We start from the raw sequence: 16132 nt of genomic DNA on the forward strand, positions 1-16132 counted from the left end.
CTCTAGGAGGCTGGATAGATGGAAAAAGGCCTTTTTGTCCTTAGGAGGTAGAATCATCCTAATTCAGTCTTGTTTGTCACACATCCTAAACTATTTTCTTTCTCTTTTCAAGGTTCCAACTTCAATAGCTTTGAGGATTGAGAAATTACGAAGAGATTTTCTATGATCAGGTTTTGAGGAGGGTAAAAGAGATCATTTAGTCACTTAAGACATGGTCTAGAAGTCTAAGGAGTCTGGTGGGTTAGGGTTTGGGAAAATCTCTCTTAGGAACCAACCTTTATTAGGGATCAAGTTATCTTGAGTATCTATGGGACACATCCTAATGGATGGGACACCAACAATATAATTAGATGGTCACATCGTTGCCCTTGGAAGGCCATTGCTCATATTTTTCAAGTCTTTTCCACACACATTCGTGTTGTGGTAGGTGATGGGACCAAAAACTCGTTTTTGGAAAGATCTATGGTGGGAGGACCAATCTTTTTGTTTACAATTCCCAAGACTTTTTAGAATCACCACTACTAAAAATTGTCCTATTACAACTATTCCGGGTATCAATACTTCTTTGTCTTGGGATCTAGTCTTCAAACGCAATCTAACTGATGAGGAGATTATGGATCTTAAAAGACTAAAGTCCTTACTTTCCCTTGTTCATTTGACTCTTTCTGTTCCAAATGCAAAAGCTTGGATACTATCCTCCTTTTGAATTTTCTAAATTAAATCATTTTTTTCAACCTTATCCATTATCTCAAATTCTATTCCTTTCTACCTAGCTAATTTTTTGTGGAAATCAAAAGTCCCCTCTAAGGTCGTGGCCTTTGTTTGGTTGGTGACACTTAAGAAGGTAAATACCAATGACATGCTACAGTTGAGAAGGCCTTTCAAAGCCCTTAGCCCTGATTGGTGCATCCTTTGTTGGAGCAAAGAGACGATTGATCATCTCTTCTTGCATTGTCCAATTACATTGAGATTGTGGCATAGAATTTTTTCACAAGTTGGGATGGAGTGGTTTAGCCTAGCAATATTTGCAATATGTTGGTGATTTCCTTGAAGTGTTTTGGGAATTCTATCGGAGGTAATACTCTTTGGAGGATCATGTGTCTCTCTCTGTTGTGGATTGTGTGAAGAGAGAGGAATGCTAGGATTTTCGAGGACATTTGGAAGATGTCGGAGATAATGTGGGATCAGCTTCATTTTTATGTATCTTTTTGGGCTTGTTGTACAAACATTTCTTAAACTCCATCATTTGAGTGTAATCCAGCTTAGTTGGCTTCCGTTATGTACACCCTAGAGTTGGGTTTATAGGGTCAAGATTGTTTTACTTGTATAGGCCTTTTGTTCCTTTTGTATAGCCCTCCTTGTTTTAGTGAAGGTTTACTTAGTTCTTTCGATCAGGCGGCCTTTTGCACCTTTTGTATAGCATTCCTTGGTTAGTGGAGGTTTACTTAGTCCTTTTGATTTGACTTGTACTTCATGGGGAGGATTTCTCATGTTTGTTTTCGCTTTTAATACATATATTTTGTTTCTGATCAAAAAATAAATAAATAAATAAATAATCATGGTGGTTCAGAGAATTTTGTTCTTCCCATCACTGGACACAAACTCAATGACCAGAATTATCTTAAGTTGTCGAAGTCAATAATGATGTTTTGTGTGTGGAAAAGGAAAAGATGATTACCTCACCGGAGCTGTCACCGTGCCTCCATCTGAAGATTCGAAGTTCAAGACATGGAAATCAAAAAATAGCATAGTCATCTCTTAACTTATAAACTCCATGACCAATTATGAGACGGCTAAGGAAATCTAGGATGCTGCAAAGGAGACCTACGCGGGCAAGGAGAATACATCCGAGTTATGTGAGATAAAAGGAATCCTTAATGATCTAAAACAGGGAGAACTCACAGTCACATAGTATTGGCAACACCTAGACCTGTTTGATGAGAATAACCCCAGCTGTCCAAATTGTTGCCGAAAATATAAGAAAATTGTTGAGAATGAGAGTCTTCAAGTTCCTGTTTGGACTCAATAAAAATCTGGATGAAGTTAGAGCACGAATCCTCGGAACAAAACCTCTTCCTTCCATCCAAGAAGCGTGTTTCGAGGTAAGAAGTGAAGAAAGCAGGCAGAAAGTAATGCTGGGAAAAACCTCCTCGACATCCAGTGAGAGTTCTGCTCTTGCTACTCATGGTTCAAATCAATCCGCCTACGACAACAAGCAAAAGAAAAATGGCAAACCCTGGTGTAATCATTGCCACAAACCTGGGGATACGAAGGACCGTTGCTGGTAAATATATGGCAAACCAGCGGATTGGAAACCTCGTAGCTCATCCAAAGAAGGTCAAGGTCTAGCAGCCAGCTCAGGGGAAAAGAAAGAGCAGCAGACTTCCAATAACTCTACTTTTTTCAGCAAGGAACGAGTAGAGATCATTCAAAAACCGATCACTCAGGCAACCTCTTCCCAATCAACTCTAACAAGAGTAGCGTCCATAGCTCATAAAGGTAAATTTTCAATGACCTTGAACTCCCAAAAGGAGAAGAGTAACCATTGGATAATTGACTCTGGGGCCACCGATCATATGATGGGTAATGTTGATTTATACCACACATACAGCCCATGTTCTGGAAATTTTACAATTCGTCTTGCCGATGGTTCTATGTCTAAGGTGCTTTGAATAGGATCAATAGTCATTACTGAAGATTTAGCACTCAAATCTATCTTGCTGGTTCCAAATTTGACTTACAACTTCCTGTCAATAAGTAAGTTTACGCGTGATTTGAATTGTGTTACTAATTTTTATCCAACACACTATGAATTTCGAGACTTGGAATCTGGGTGGATGATTGACAATGCTAGGGAACGTGTTGGGCTCTATCTTCTTGAGGTTCCTAATAATCCTGAAAAAAAAAAAAAAAAAAAAACTCAAGTTGCATGTAGTGCTCCTTTTCTTGTTTCTTTTCATGCTTTAAATAATTATAGTGCAATTATGTTATGGCACTATAGACTTAGACATCCAAATGTCTTGTATTTGAAAAAACTATTTCCTGATTTATTCAATAATACCAATGCCAAGTTTCTTTAGTGTGAGATTTGTCAGTTGTCAAAACATGTAAGAACCAATTTCCTTACTCAAGGGTACAAAGTATCTCATCCTTTTGCTCTCATACATGGTGATATTTGGGGTCCCCCTAGAATCAATAACATTACAAGAGCTAGATGGTTTGTATCCTTTGTTGATGATCACACTAGAAAAACCTAGGTTTCCCTTATGAAAGCAAAATCTGAATTTGGTCCTATATTTTAGAAATTGTGTACCATGATCCAAAACCAATTCCAAGCATGGGGAAGATAGAGGGGGTTGGTGCTCTCAGGAAGTGAGAGAGGCGCATGGTGTGGGCCTATGGAAAGGAATAAGGATGGATTGGGAGTTGGTGGGTGATAGGATGTTATTCATTGTAGGTAATGGGCGGAGGGTGAGATTTTGGAGGGATAGATGGTGCGGGGATTCCCCTTTGTGTGTGTCTTTCCCTTCCTTGTTTGCTTTGTCTATTGATAAGGAAGCGTGGGTGGCAGATATTTGGGACCCCTTGGCTGAGGGGGGTTGGGGGGGTTAGGGGGGTTGGAACCCCTGTTTTTCAAGAGCCTTCAATGATTGGGAGGTAAAGGAGACGGAAAGATTCTTGGAGCGGCTACATGGAAAGAGAGTACTTGAAGATGTGGATGATATGGTGTCTTGGACTGAAACAAAGAGTGGAAAATTCTCGGTCAAGTCTCTACTTTGCCCTAGAAGCGGGTTGTCCGTCTTTGTTTCCTTCTAGCTGCATTTGGAATGTGAGTGTGCAGCCCAAGATTAGTTTTTTTGCGTGGGAGGCATGGGGCAAAGCCTTAACCTTGGATATGGTCCAGAAAAGAGGACGGGCATTGGCAAATAAATGCTTTATGTGTCTTGAGAAAGAGGAGACCATAGACCATCTTCTCCTACATTGTTCAAAAACAAGGGTTTTATGGGATTTACTCTTTACTTTATTTGGGGTGTCTTGGGTGTTGCCTTCTTCAATTAGAGAGACTCTCCTAAGCTGACATGGTTCTTTTGTGGGCAAAAAGTGCAAGAAGGTGTGGAGAGTTGCTCCTCTTCACATTTTTTGGACGGTTTGGAAGGCTAGAAATAGATTGGAATTCAAGGATGATGTGTTGTCAATCCAAAGACTGAAATACTCTTTTGTTTTTTTCTTTTTGGTCTGAGGCTAAGTTGTTTATAGTTGACTGCCTCTAATTATAGTTAATTTTATTGATTGGTTGGGCTCGATTAAGGTTGTTTTTTGGGTCATCTAGGTTCTTTTTGGCCATTTTGGAGGTGGGTGTATAGGTATTGTTTACCTTGAGTCGCCTTTTTGGCGTCTCTTTTTATATATGAAATTTTCTTTACCTATCAAAAAAAAAAAAAAAAAAACTAGTTCCAAGCAAAAGTTAGGGTATTCTAATCTAACAATGCTAGAGAATACTTTAACACAAACCTAGGAAACCATCTTGAGAGTCAGAGAATTGAACATTTGAGTTCATGTGTTGATACTCCTCAACAAAATGGAGTATCTTAGAGAAAAATAGGCACCTTCTAGAAGTTGCAAAATCCATTATGTTCACCATGAATGTTCCCAAACATTTTTGGGGCAAAGCAATCCTTACTTCCACCTACCTTATCAACAAAAAGGGTACAAGTGTTATTCCCTTGCTACCAAGAAATTCTATGTCACCTAAGATGTCACCTTCTTTGAAAATCAACCGTTTTTCACCAAAAGTAACATTCAGGGGGAGAACATACAAGAATGTGATTTTTGGTTTCAAGAAGTACCTAGAATTGAACCTAGTGCTTTAGTTAATCAACCTATACCTAATATACTTCAACCTATCCTTTCTAAAATTCCTGAAATTGCTCTTGAACAACCTGTCCCTTCAACCTCTCAACCTAAGCCAACTATTCCTACCTCTTTTTCTACACAACATGCAGATTTGACAAACCAAAAGGCATCACAGTCCATTCATAAAGCCCATGTTTAGTTTTGAAAGTTGTTTTCCACTTATCATTTTCCCAGATCTAAATTTGGCGATAGCCATTTTTAAGATCAATTTTAGAAAATACCTTTGCTCCCTGCATCATATCCAACATATCATCTAGTCTTAGGATCGAGTATCAATACTTTATCGTTATGCGATTTATTGCGCAACTATTGATGCACATTCTCCAGGTACCATCTTTCTTTGGAGTTAATAGTGTTAGAACTGCACATGGACTCGGTGATTCCTTTATACATCCTTTATGCAGCAACTCTTTCACTTGTCTTTGAAGTTCTTCACGTTTTTTTGGAGGCATTCTGTAATGTGCTAGGTTTGGTAGGCTGGCTCCTGGTACTAGATCAATGTAGTGTTAGATGCTTCTTTTTGGAGGCAATCCACTAGGCAGCTCTATAGGAAATACCTTTGAAAATTTTCCAGCAATGTCTTTGCTTCATTAGAAACATCTTGCTGATCTTCTAAGACTTCTTTTTCCTACAGCAAAAATGCAACTCCATTAGTTTCAAACTCATTTAAAGAGCATTGAATAGTTACACAAGATTGTTCTGGTTCAACCTTGACTTAACAAACTCTTCTTCTTTCATCAAGGCAAGTACTACCTTAAGCCCATTTTTGTAGAAAGCATAAACATTCTTCTCTCCATGGTGGACAGTTTTATTGTCAAATTGTCATGGCCTTCCAAGTAACAAATGACAGACTTTCATTTCTACCACATCACATAGAATCTTATCTGAATAGTTTTTCCCAATTGAGAAGTGAACAAAGCACTGCTGCACTACTTCCACTTCACCTCCTTTCTTGAACCAAGCAATTCAATATAGCTTTGGGTGTGGTAGCACTTCCAAGTTGAGCTTCTTCACCATTTCTTTAGAAACAAGATTCTCACAACTTCCCCCATCAATAATAACATTGCAAAGTCTCCCATGTGAAGCACATCTAGTGTTAAAAATATCATTTCTTCGCCAATCGCTTTTTGATGCTCTTGGAGTTAACATGGATCGTTTTACCACTAAATTTGGAAGATCATGGTCTTCATATGTGACTTCATCTTCTGTGATTTCCAGCAGCCCTCCATTGCCTTAAGGTTCCCTTTCTACCTCCTCATTATCATTATTCTCTCCTTCATCCTCATTGATCAGAAAATTGTTGGCTTGGTTTTGGCAATCAGAAGATTTGTGAACCTTTTTTCCACATTTATAACATATTATTTTGTGTCCCGCAGGTGCGATGAGTTGCTACTATTTCCGAGAACATGATTTCTCCTTGTTGCACACCCTTGGCCTTGGTTGCGTGCTTGGAAGTGAGTGTTTGATCTAGAATTCTGCAAATCATCGGTCGCTGCCACTGATTTTTGCTTGACATCTCCTTGCTGCCTATTATCCTCCAATTGATTAGGCCTCCTTGCACTTTTAATTGGGTGGTTATTGGACCATCTTTGTTGATTTTCAACCTTCATTGCCAACTGAACAGCACCAGATAGCGCCCAACAAGACTGTAGCTCCACCAAATTTCTAACCTGCACTTCCGTTTCAGTTAGTTGTACTCTAGTTCGCATTTTGTAAAACTCATTAGCGTATTCTCGCACAGAACATTGACCTTGCTGAAGTGCTTGGTATTGCCGAAAAAGAATTCCTTCATAGTTCAATGGAAGAAATTGACTTCAGATTTGTTGAAGCATTTTAGTCCAGCTCTAGATTTCAACTTTCCAGATTGGACTCTTGTCATCTACACTTGTTGCCACCAAGAGGAAGCATACCCCTTCAATTTTATAGCCACCAACTTCACTTTTTTATTTTCTAGAAGATTTAGAAACTCAAAAACCCTTTCAACTTCATTCAACCAATCTAAGACCTCCTCCAGTTGCTCCTCTCCAGTAAAGTGTGGAATGTCTACCTTAATGTTTAGATTTTGATAACGATTTGTAGTACGATGAAACATTCGTTGCGTTCCCAAAGGTAAAAATCCACCTTCTTCATCTGAAAAGTCCCCATAGTTTGCTGGAACTCCTCCATAGCAGGCTGATTTCTCACATTCCTCTGCTGGTAAGTTCAAAAATTCTGCCTTGTTTGGCCTCCAATGGTGGAATTTTGAGCACCAAAATACCAACTTGCTCCAATCTGGCACATAATTGATTGAGTTGCTGCAAGTTTGCAAACTCTTCTATAGTTGGGTCACTTCCTACTGGTTGTGATGTTGTAGCATTCAAATGATCCCTAGACCCAACATTGATTCAAAACAAGCACAAATCTGGAACAGAGGATCAGATACCAATTGACGAAAACTAAAAAGCTATTATAGCTACTATCCAAGTAAACTTTAACCAAGTCACTCCAACCACCATCGGAGCCAAAATTTCTTGCAGAAAAATCTAGGAAAAACCCTTTGCAGAAAGTTGAAACTAGAAACTTCTGGTTAATCACTTCATATATTTTTTCTGGATAATTATCAAAAGTCCTTACAAGAAGCAAGTTCTTTCCTTGTATAATGACAACCCTCAACTACTTTCTAAAGGCTTCCAAGACACCATTAGTAGCCTTTAATAACAAAAAACTGACCTTTTAACTTCTAATTTAATAACAAACTTTTCCCATGCAAACCTTTGATGTTTTCAAACTGCCATAAATTGACTAGTACTAACTGCATCATTTTGAACTAAAAGGCCTAGGACCTCTCAAATATTTCCTAGGCATGGTTCTGGATTTACTAAAGGAATAGGGGTGCTAGGATGTAAGCCTTCAAATACTCCCATGGAATCAAACTACAAAATAGGACTAACGACAGAAAACCCCCCAGTTGACAATGGAAGGTGCCAACAACTTGCAGGAAAGCTCATTTATCTTTTCCAAACACGACCTGATATTTGGTTTTCAGAAGTGTCGTACATCAATATATGAACAATCCTAATGAAGAGCATCTTGAAGTCGTGTATCGAATTTTATGGTATTTAAAGATGACACTAGGAAAAGGTCTCTATTTTAGAAAGGGAACCAACAAAGGGATTTAAGTCTACTTTGATGCTAATTGGGAAGGATCCATTCAAGACAGAAGGTCTACTACAGGCTATTGCACGTATGTTTGGGGGAATCTTGTAACTTGGCGGAGTAAGAAGCAATCTGTAGTAGCAAGAAGTAGTGTTAAGGCAGAGTTCAAAGCTCTTACTCAAGGTATTTGTAAAGAATATGGCTGAAAAGATTACTTAAAGAATTGAGAATTAAAGCTGAGAGAGTAATGAGTGTTTTTGTGACAATCTAGCAACAATCAGTATTGCAAAGAATCTAGCTCATCATGACAGAACCAAACATGTTGAAATAGATCATCACTTCATCAAAGAAAAGATTGAAGAAGGGATACTAAATTTGATCCATACTCCAACTAGTCTACAAGTAGCTAATATTTTCACAAAAGCTCTTCCAAGGATGAAGTTCAAGGAATTGATTTCCAAGCTGGGAATGACAAGCATTTATTCCCCAGCTTGAGGGGAAGTGTAGGAATTCAGAGAATAAAATCCCTATTAAATAGGGGTTAGTTGACCTATTTATCTCCTTTTAAATAAAGAGATATGAATCAATTAATAGGGATTAGTTGATTTGTTTATCTCCTTTTAAATAACAAGATAAGGATCAATTTCAAATCTCATTTTTGCATTCTAGTTTTTTTAGGGATAACTTTATGGTCTTAGAATTAAGGAATTATCTATGGTAGGTTGTTGTCATCTTTCCTATTTATGTACTATTATTGTTCATAGTGAAAAATAAGAAAAATAGAGTTTTCCTTTCTATCATTCTTGACAATTCAACCTTGAAAATGTTATATTTGGAGGTGAAACTCAGAAAAAAAAAAAATGAAAAAAGGCAATAGTTAACTCCAATTCCTATGTCCATATTCATGCCAAACATGCACCACGCTAGGGATTAAGGTCTATTTCTTTGTTCCATAGGGCATTAAGAATTGGTTCTTCTTTCATGTTTTTCTTTCATATACAAATGCATTATAAATATCAAACCTCTCCATCCAGAAATTTTCTCATTTTGTTCAAGGAAAATGCATAGAAAAGAAAAAAAAAAGGGACATTTTGTACACTCAAATTTAGCTCATTACACACCTCAAATATAGATATCCTTGCAATATGAGGCCCATTTCTTTCCATTAGAAATTTCTTCTCCTGTAGAAGAAAAACGAGATGAATATTCAAAAAGATAATTAGAAAGAAATAAATAAAATAACAACCCACCATATTTTCCTTGGATAGGTTACCCATTCTCAAGTGAACATAAAAAAGAAAATGATATGCCTAGGCTCACTCCTAGATCAAAAAATACAGACTCAAAAGCATACTATTTTGCACAATTTGAGATTCAAATCCAAGAATCGTTAATGAATTCATGGTCAATAGTAATAGTTAATGGGTTTTTGGTCTTTCTATGTTTCAAGTGCCATTCCTTTGGAGTACTACAATATAAAATGCTTGGCTTCTTCAAATCCAAATTAGCCCTTCTTCGATGACTTTATGCCTTATGTTGTAGAGAGTGAGGACAATAGGAGCGAAGCCCTTCATTTGTTACAATCAACTTTCTTTTCAGATATGAGCTCAACAAGCTTGACAATGCTACTAACAATGACATAGGAGGCCCTTTTGGCAAAGACAACTAGGTTTTCAAGTGAGCTGCTTCCTTCCACTTCTTTGGGGGGTAGGGTCTCTCCTCTCTCTCTCTCTCTCTCTCTCTCTCTCTCTCTTTAGGAGAAGTTTTGACTAAGGGATGTTCAGAGAGGCTGTCTAGAAGGGAGTTTAATATGGAGAAACTTTTTAAGGGAAACCAAGTCTATATAGGGGATTTGTTGAAAATGGTTCTTCCAAATGGGAGCCCAATGGAGCTTCCAGAGTATGTGGAGAGGAGCCTAGGGGCATAGTGGGTTTTAGGCATGCCTATAGAGAAGTTTGAGAAAGTGATTTTGGCTTTGGTTAAAAAAAAAATAAAAATGAAGGGTTGAAAGTGTTATAAAGGCTTGACTTCAAGGACTAAGAAGAAAACAAACCCTTTGATGGGAATGGACAAAGAGATTAGGAAGTTGTCGTGCACAATTAACTATGATGGAGCATCAATTAGGGAGAAAAGGAGTGGCAAGAGTGGGTAGAAATAGTTTGTATTAATCAATGAAATTAAAGATTCTTTCCTAGAACCTTGGGAGGCAAATGATGGAGAAACTAAAGTTTAGCATATGACACTTCAATTAGTAAGGAGCTTGGGGGTAGGCAGATTTTTAGAATGGGGAGCAGTGTAAGCTAGAGAAGCATCAAATGGCGAAGTGGTGTTTTGGGATAATAGAGTTATAGAGCTTCTACAGGTGAAGGTCAGTGTCTTCTCCATTTCTTATCATTGCAAGAACTATGAGGACAATTTCAAGTGGATTTTTACATAGGTGTATGGTCCTATCCTCGATGAGAAGAGGAAGACTTTCTAGGTTACAGTGCCTAACATTAATGGATTGTGGAATGACCCTTGGTACGTTGGAAGGGAATTCAACATGGTTAGATTCCCCAGGGAAAAGAGGAATTGCTCTAGGTGCTCTCTATCTACGAGACAAATCTCAAAGATAATAAAGGAGCTGAATTTGTGGGGTTTGCCTCTAATTAGAGGGCCTTTTACTTAGTGCGGGGGTTTAAACGAGCAATTTGCTTCAAGATTTGATAGATTCCTTATGTCAAAAGATTAGAAGAGTCGCTTTAGCAATATCTCTAGTGTTCTCCCCAAACCAATCTCTGATCATATCTCAACTTTGTTAGATGGTGGCAAGATCAGGAAAGGCAAAACCCTTTTTAGGTTCAAAAACATGTGACTGAAAGAAGAGGGGTTTGTAGAGCAAGTTAAAGCTTGGTGGACAAACTATAATGTTGGAGGCTCTTATGGTTATATGTCGGCTTGGAAGTTGAAAGAGTTGGAAAAAGGATTTGAATGTGTGGAACAAAGAGGTGTCTGGAATAGCCTCAATTAGGAAGGAAGAGGCCTTAAAGTAGATTAGTCTTTGAGACCTAAGGAAGAGGGAGATTGTCCTTAATGCTAAAGTGGGAAAGGCTAGGAGACATGTTGTGGAAGATTGTAATAAATGGGCAATGATTCAAGTATTGTAGTTGACGGAGGGAGATAAGAATACTAGTTTTTCCCATAAGATGGCCAATGCTCATGGGAGAAGAAATTACATGGCTAGAATTAGAGTGAACGAGATTTGACTTTTCAACGATAAAGATGATTAAGGAGGGTGTTGCGAACGCTTTTCATAGTCTCTTTTTAAAGGGTAAGGGTTAGAGGTCTAGCATCTGTAGAATGGCTTTTGCTTGTTTAGAGAGTGCAAACATAAGGGGTTTGGAGGCTTCTTTCTTAAAGGAGAAGGTTTTCTTTGCCTTATTTTACTTAGAAGGGGACAAAGCTCCCAAGCTAGATAGATTCACTATGGCTTTTTGGCAACAATGTTAGAATTTATTAAGTTAAAGGTGTGGCCTTCTTTAAAAAGTTCTTTATGCAAGGCTCCTTTGTAAGGAGCCTAAATGCTACATTCTTGGTCTTGATTCCAAAGAAAAGGGGTATGGAGCATCTGAAAGATTTTAGAACCATCAGATGGTAGGAGGGTCATAAAAGCTTCTAGCCAAAGCTTTAATTAATAAGCTTAAAAGGGTTGTTGGTAAAGTAGTTTCCAATTTTCAGCATGCATTTGTCAAGGGACTGCAATTTTGAACGTGACCCTAATTACAAATGAGATCATTGATTCAAGGTTAAAGAGTTCCACTCCTGAAATCATCTATAAACTTAACATAGAGAAGGCTTATGATCATGTTAATTGGAGTTCCTATTTGGAAGTCATGGAGAAAATGGGTTTTAGGCAGAAGTGGGTGGGTTGGATGAAATGGTGCATGTCTTCAGCTTCCTTCTCGGTGTTAGTGAATGAAACCCCATTGATTTCTTTCAAAGCTCTTGGGATCTGGGACCTCCTCTCCCCTTATTTATTTGTCTTGGTGATGGAGACTTTTAGTCAACTACTTGTGAAGGCAACAGAAAGAGGTTTCATTTGTGGTTCCTAGGTGAGGAGGGGTAAATGGAGGGTTGAGGTGACTCATCTTTTATATGTTGATGATATTATCATTTTTTGTGAGATTAATGAAGAGCAATTGATGTAGTTGAACCAGAATCTCATGTGGTTTGAGGTGATTTATGGGTTGAAAGTCAATATGGAGAAGAGCAAGCTCATTCCAATAGGGATTATTGATAATTTGGAAGAGTTGGCAGCAAAATTGTGTTGTCAGATGGGGGGCCTTCTACTAAATTAGGTCTTCCTTAGGGAGCCCCTTTCAAGTCAACAACTATGTGGGATGTGGTGAAGGAGAGATTTTAGAAAAGATTAGCCTTTTAGAAACGACAATACTTGTCAAGAGGGACGAGACACACTCTCATTAAAAGCATTTTATCTAACCTACCTTGTCTACTGCATGTCTTTATTAGTGATTCCAAGAAAGGGTGATTTCAAGGCTTGAGAAGATCCAAAGAGATGTCTTACGGGGGTGGCAAAGCTTTAGAGAAAAAACCTCACCTAGTCAATTGGTGTGTACATGGATAAGAAAAATGGGGGTTTGGGCATTAGGAATCTCTCAGTTCTCAACACTGCATTGCTAAGCAAGTGGGGTTAGACATTTGCCTCTACAAGGGACTCAATTTCGAAGCAAGTGATTGTTGGGAAGTTTGGGAAGGAAGGTGAAGGTTGGAGTTTGAGGGTGCTTAGGGAAGATAATAGTGTTAGTTTTTAGAGAAAAAAGGGGAGGTATTTACATAGTTTTAAAAGGGTCAAAACACACCAAGGTGTAAAGTTGTCCTAGAGCCTAAGGCACATGGTGAACTTTAGGTGTGGGCTTTAGTGAAGTGAGGAACATCCTAGTTTATGTATATAACTTTATATAATCCATCCAAAAAAGTATACTTCTTCTTCTTCATGCATGAGACCTAATCTAGGCTTGGCCTTTTTTTTTTTCCTTAATTTTGTTAGGTCGAAACGCAACATTTTGAGCTACAGGTATTTTAAAGGGAAAGGAGCCAAAACGACATTGTTTTGCCCTTTCTTAAAATTAAAACAAATTAAATTAAATTAAAAAAAAAGAAGCAAAAACAACATCGTTTTGGCCCATTTCTATTTAAATATGTTGCAACTCAAAACGTTGTGTTTTGACCCAATGAAAAAAAAAAATCCCCAAATTAGGGCTCTTGGCTTCGCCTCTACAACTTGTTCGTGGTTTGTGGAGGAAGAAAAACAACAACAGTAGCAACAAAAGAAGAAGAAGGTAGAAGGAAGAAGAAAAAGCGTAGCTTCTTGTGCGCCTCCTTCAACAGGAGTCACCTAAAGTAAGTCGAGGTGCCAGCAGTTTGCATCACGCCGCCTTATGCCTAGGTGTGCCTAAAATGCACCTTTCACAACTATGGAAATTTAAAATTAGAGTTTCTTTCATTGTTGAGAATAGGAGGGGAGAATTAAGTTTTGGTTGGACAAGTGAAGTGGCAACATTTTGCTAAGACTTTTTCCCCACCTTATTTGTCATCGCCAACTCAAAGGAGTCATAGGTAGTAGATATATGGAAGCAAGATAAGGAAGTGGGTCACTAGAGTCCCTATTTCTCAAAACAGTTTTATGATTAGGAGTTAGAGGCGGTAAAAGCTGCCCTGCGAAAAATTTAAAAGCATTCAATAACATGTGATGCAGAGAATAGAATGGCTCAGTCAATTTCAAGTGGAAAGTTTCCTATTAAAGCTTTCTACTCATTTTTAGTGCCAAAGGGTTCAGAGGCTTTCCCATCTAAAGTTATTTAGAAAGGTTCTAATGAGAGTTAGTTTTTTTACATGGAAAGCAACTTAGGGAAGGATCTTGACATTTGACCATTTGAAAAGAAATGGGGTGTTTTTAGTAACTAGATGTTATATGTGTAAAAGAGAGGAGAAATCCATCGACGAAATGCTTCTTTAATGTGTTATAGCTAGAATTTTGTGGCAATTGGTTTTTTTCTTATTCGGGTTGCAGTGGATAATGAATTCTTCAATTAATTGATGTTGCTAAGTTGGAATAGGGTTCAAGTAGGAAAAAGGTAGAAAAGAGCTTGGTTAACTACCTCGTTGTATCTTCTTTGGACCATTTTGTGTGAAAGAAATCAAAGGGCTTTTGAAGATGTGGAAATCTCGGATCAATCACTTAAATCCTTTTTTACACGTTTTTATGAATTATGTTAGGCATCATATAGAAAGGAATACTATATCTTTAATCAATTTTGTTGATTGACTAGGAGCCAAGTCGATGTGGCCAAGTGTTGTTTCCTTTGATTGCTCTCCTTTATTTGTTTTTTTCACTTGGCACCCTCTATATACTTCCTATGTACATTGGTGTGTCTTAGCCATTTCCTTTTGTATCATCTTCATTTTCCTATTTATAGTGTTTTCTATGTGCTTATCAAAAAGATAAATATTATGGAAAATTGCAGTTACTCAGAAAAGGAGTTTCATACATGAGATACAATTATGCTACTAGTTAAAAGAAAAGACCATCTGAAATAGTGGTTTAAATTCTTAGCATCTTGTAAAAGAATGGGAGGTTACAGACTGCACTTTCACACCTTATCCAAAAACAGAATGATCTCTAAGTACTCCAATCCTTGACAAGAACATTCATCAAATTTAACTTTATAGAACCCAGTGGAAGCGGTATCCCCAGAGTATGTCTACCAAACAGACCTCTTGGAGCTGCACACCAAGTTCCAGTCCAGAAATATAAAGACTGAAAGGAGTCCCTGCACAGGCATCAGTAGCAAAGCCCAAAGAGAGGAAAAGAGCTGAACCAAATTCCAAACTGCCTCCACAATCCCCCCTCTATTATTTTGGGTGGGCCTCTTCGTAAATCATCAAAAGGAATACGAAACTTTGAATCTTAAATGGTGTACTTCCTGCTCCACCCCAAAACCCCCATTTTATCCCACCCTTTAATCCAGGTAAAAGTGACAAACTAATCAGCACTTCTTTAGAATATGTCCAGTGTGAACCCTTTTCTTCTAGTGGCTAAGGAGAAATCAACTATTTCATCATTGTCCCAACATTTTTTTTCTCAAGTTGGACCTCATTTACCTATATTGTGAACTCTCCTGATTATTCAGCCGCTTCCAAGTCATTAAAGAACAACAGTTCTAATGAATGATATCAATCTAAATCGCCTAACATAATTTATAATAAACTGGATATAAAAAGAAAAGGAAGATAATTTGTGCAAGTGTACACCATTTGATAAGACTGGCATTCACAGTACATAAAGCTCTAAAAGCCTCTGCATTTCAAGTCCAATAAACTACATACCATTTTAAACATATATACACCACACATACATCTATATACATTTACAACATTAAGTAAGGCAAACAAAACGAAAACTAATGAAAAGCTCAAGTGAATGACACAAAAAGTTATTGTTCAAGTGTACTCACAGAGTTCCAAACAGGTTTGTCTGTCCTGCATAACCAATCAAACCAAAATCAACAAATGGAAGAAGTATGAATTGAACTTAGAACAGAATTCAAAGTCATTTCCATAAAGTTATTTCATCCTTACAGGGAAGCATATCTTGAGCATGTGTTGATTAAATATTTGTGCCAAGTCTACCAAGTTGGAAATAACAGATGCTATGTATTTTTCTTCTTTTTTCATTTTTTTTCCTCCATTTTTTTTCTTATAAGCAAAACAAAAAGTTAAATTAGAGCAGCACTGAATAAAAATTGCCGCAACCAAAGTACACAAGATGTATACATGGAATGCTCAAGGGTAAAAGAGAAAGAAAGAAGACAAAAGACTGAAACCCCTAGCCACTACCCAATCCATCAATGAAATCCAAGAGCATAATACTGGTATTCACCTAAAAACAAATGTTGTTATCCATGGGAACAATATTCTAAATATATAATAAACATCTTTCTCACTTTTGTCCTCAATTAGTGTTATTCTTCTTCTTTACATATAAATTACTCTGTTTTCTTAAGCCATCACTCACTTTTTTGCA

General features: G+C 37.6%; 1 protein-coding gene across 2 annotated transcripts in view; it reads right to left on the reverse strand.

Moving 5' to 3' along the window:
* LOC117926327 (phosphatidylserine decarboxylase proenzyme 2-like) overlaps window positions 1-16132 on the reverse strand; it is a 75172-nt gene that overhangs the window by 44506 nt on the left and 14534 nt on the right. For both annotated transcript variants that reach the window (XM_034845420.1, XM_034845419.1), the window contains exons 3-4: window positions 15564-15588; window positions 9171-9230 (exon numbers count right to left, since the gene is read on the reverse strand). In XM_034845420.1, the coding sequence (XP_034701311.1) occupies window positions 9171-9230; window positions 15564-15588 (85 nt within the window). The remainder of the gene's footprint in view (window positions 1-9170; window positions 9231-15563; window positions 15589-16132) is intronic.

This window comes from Vitis riparia, chromosome 12 (genome assembly GCF_004353265.1).
Source record: "Vitis riparia cultivar Riparia Gloire de Montpellier isolate 1030 chromosome 12, EGFV_Vit.rip_1.0, whole genome shotgun sequence".
Lineage (NCBI taxonomy): Eukaryota > Viridiplantae > Streptophyta > Magnoliopsida > Vitales > Vitaceae > Vitis > Vitis riparia.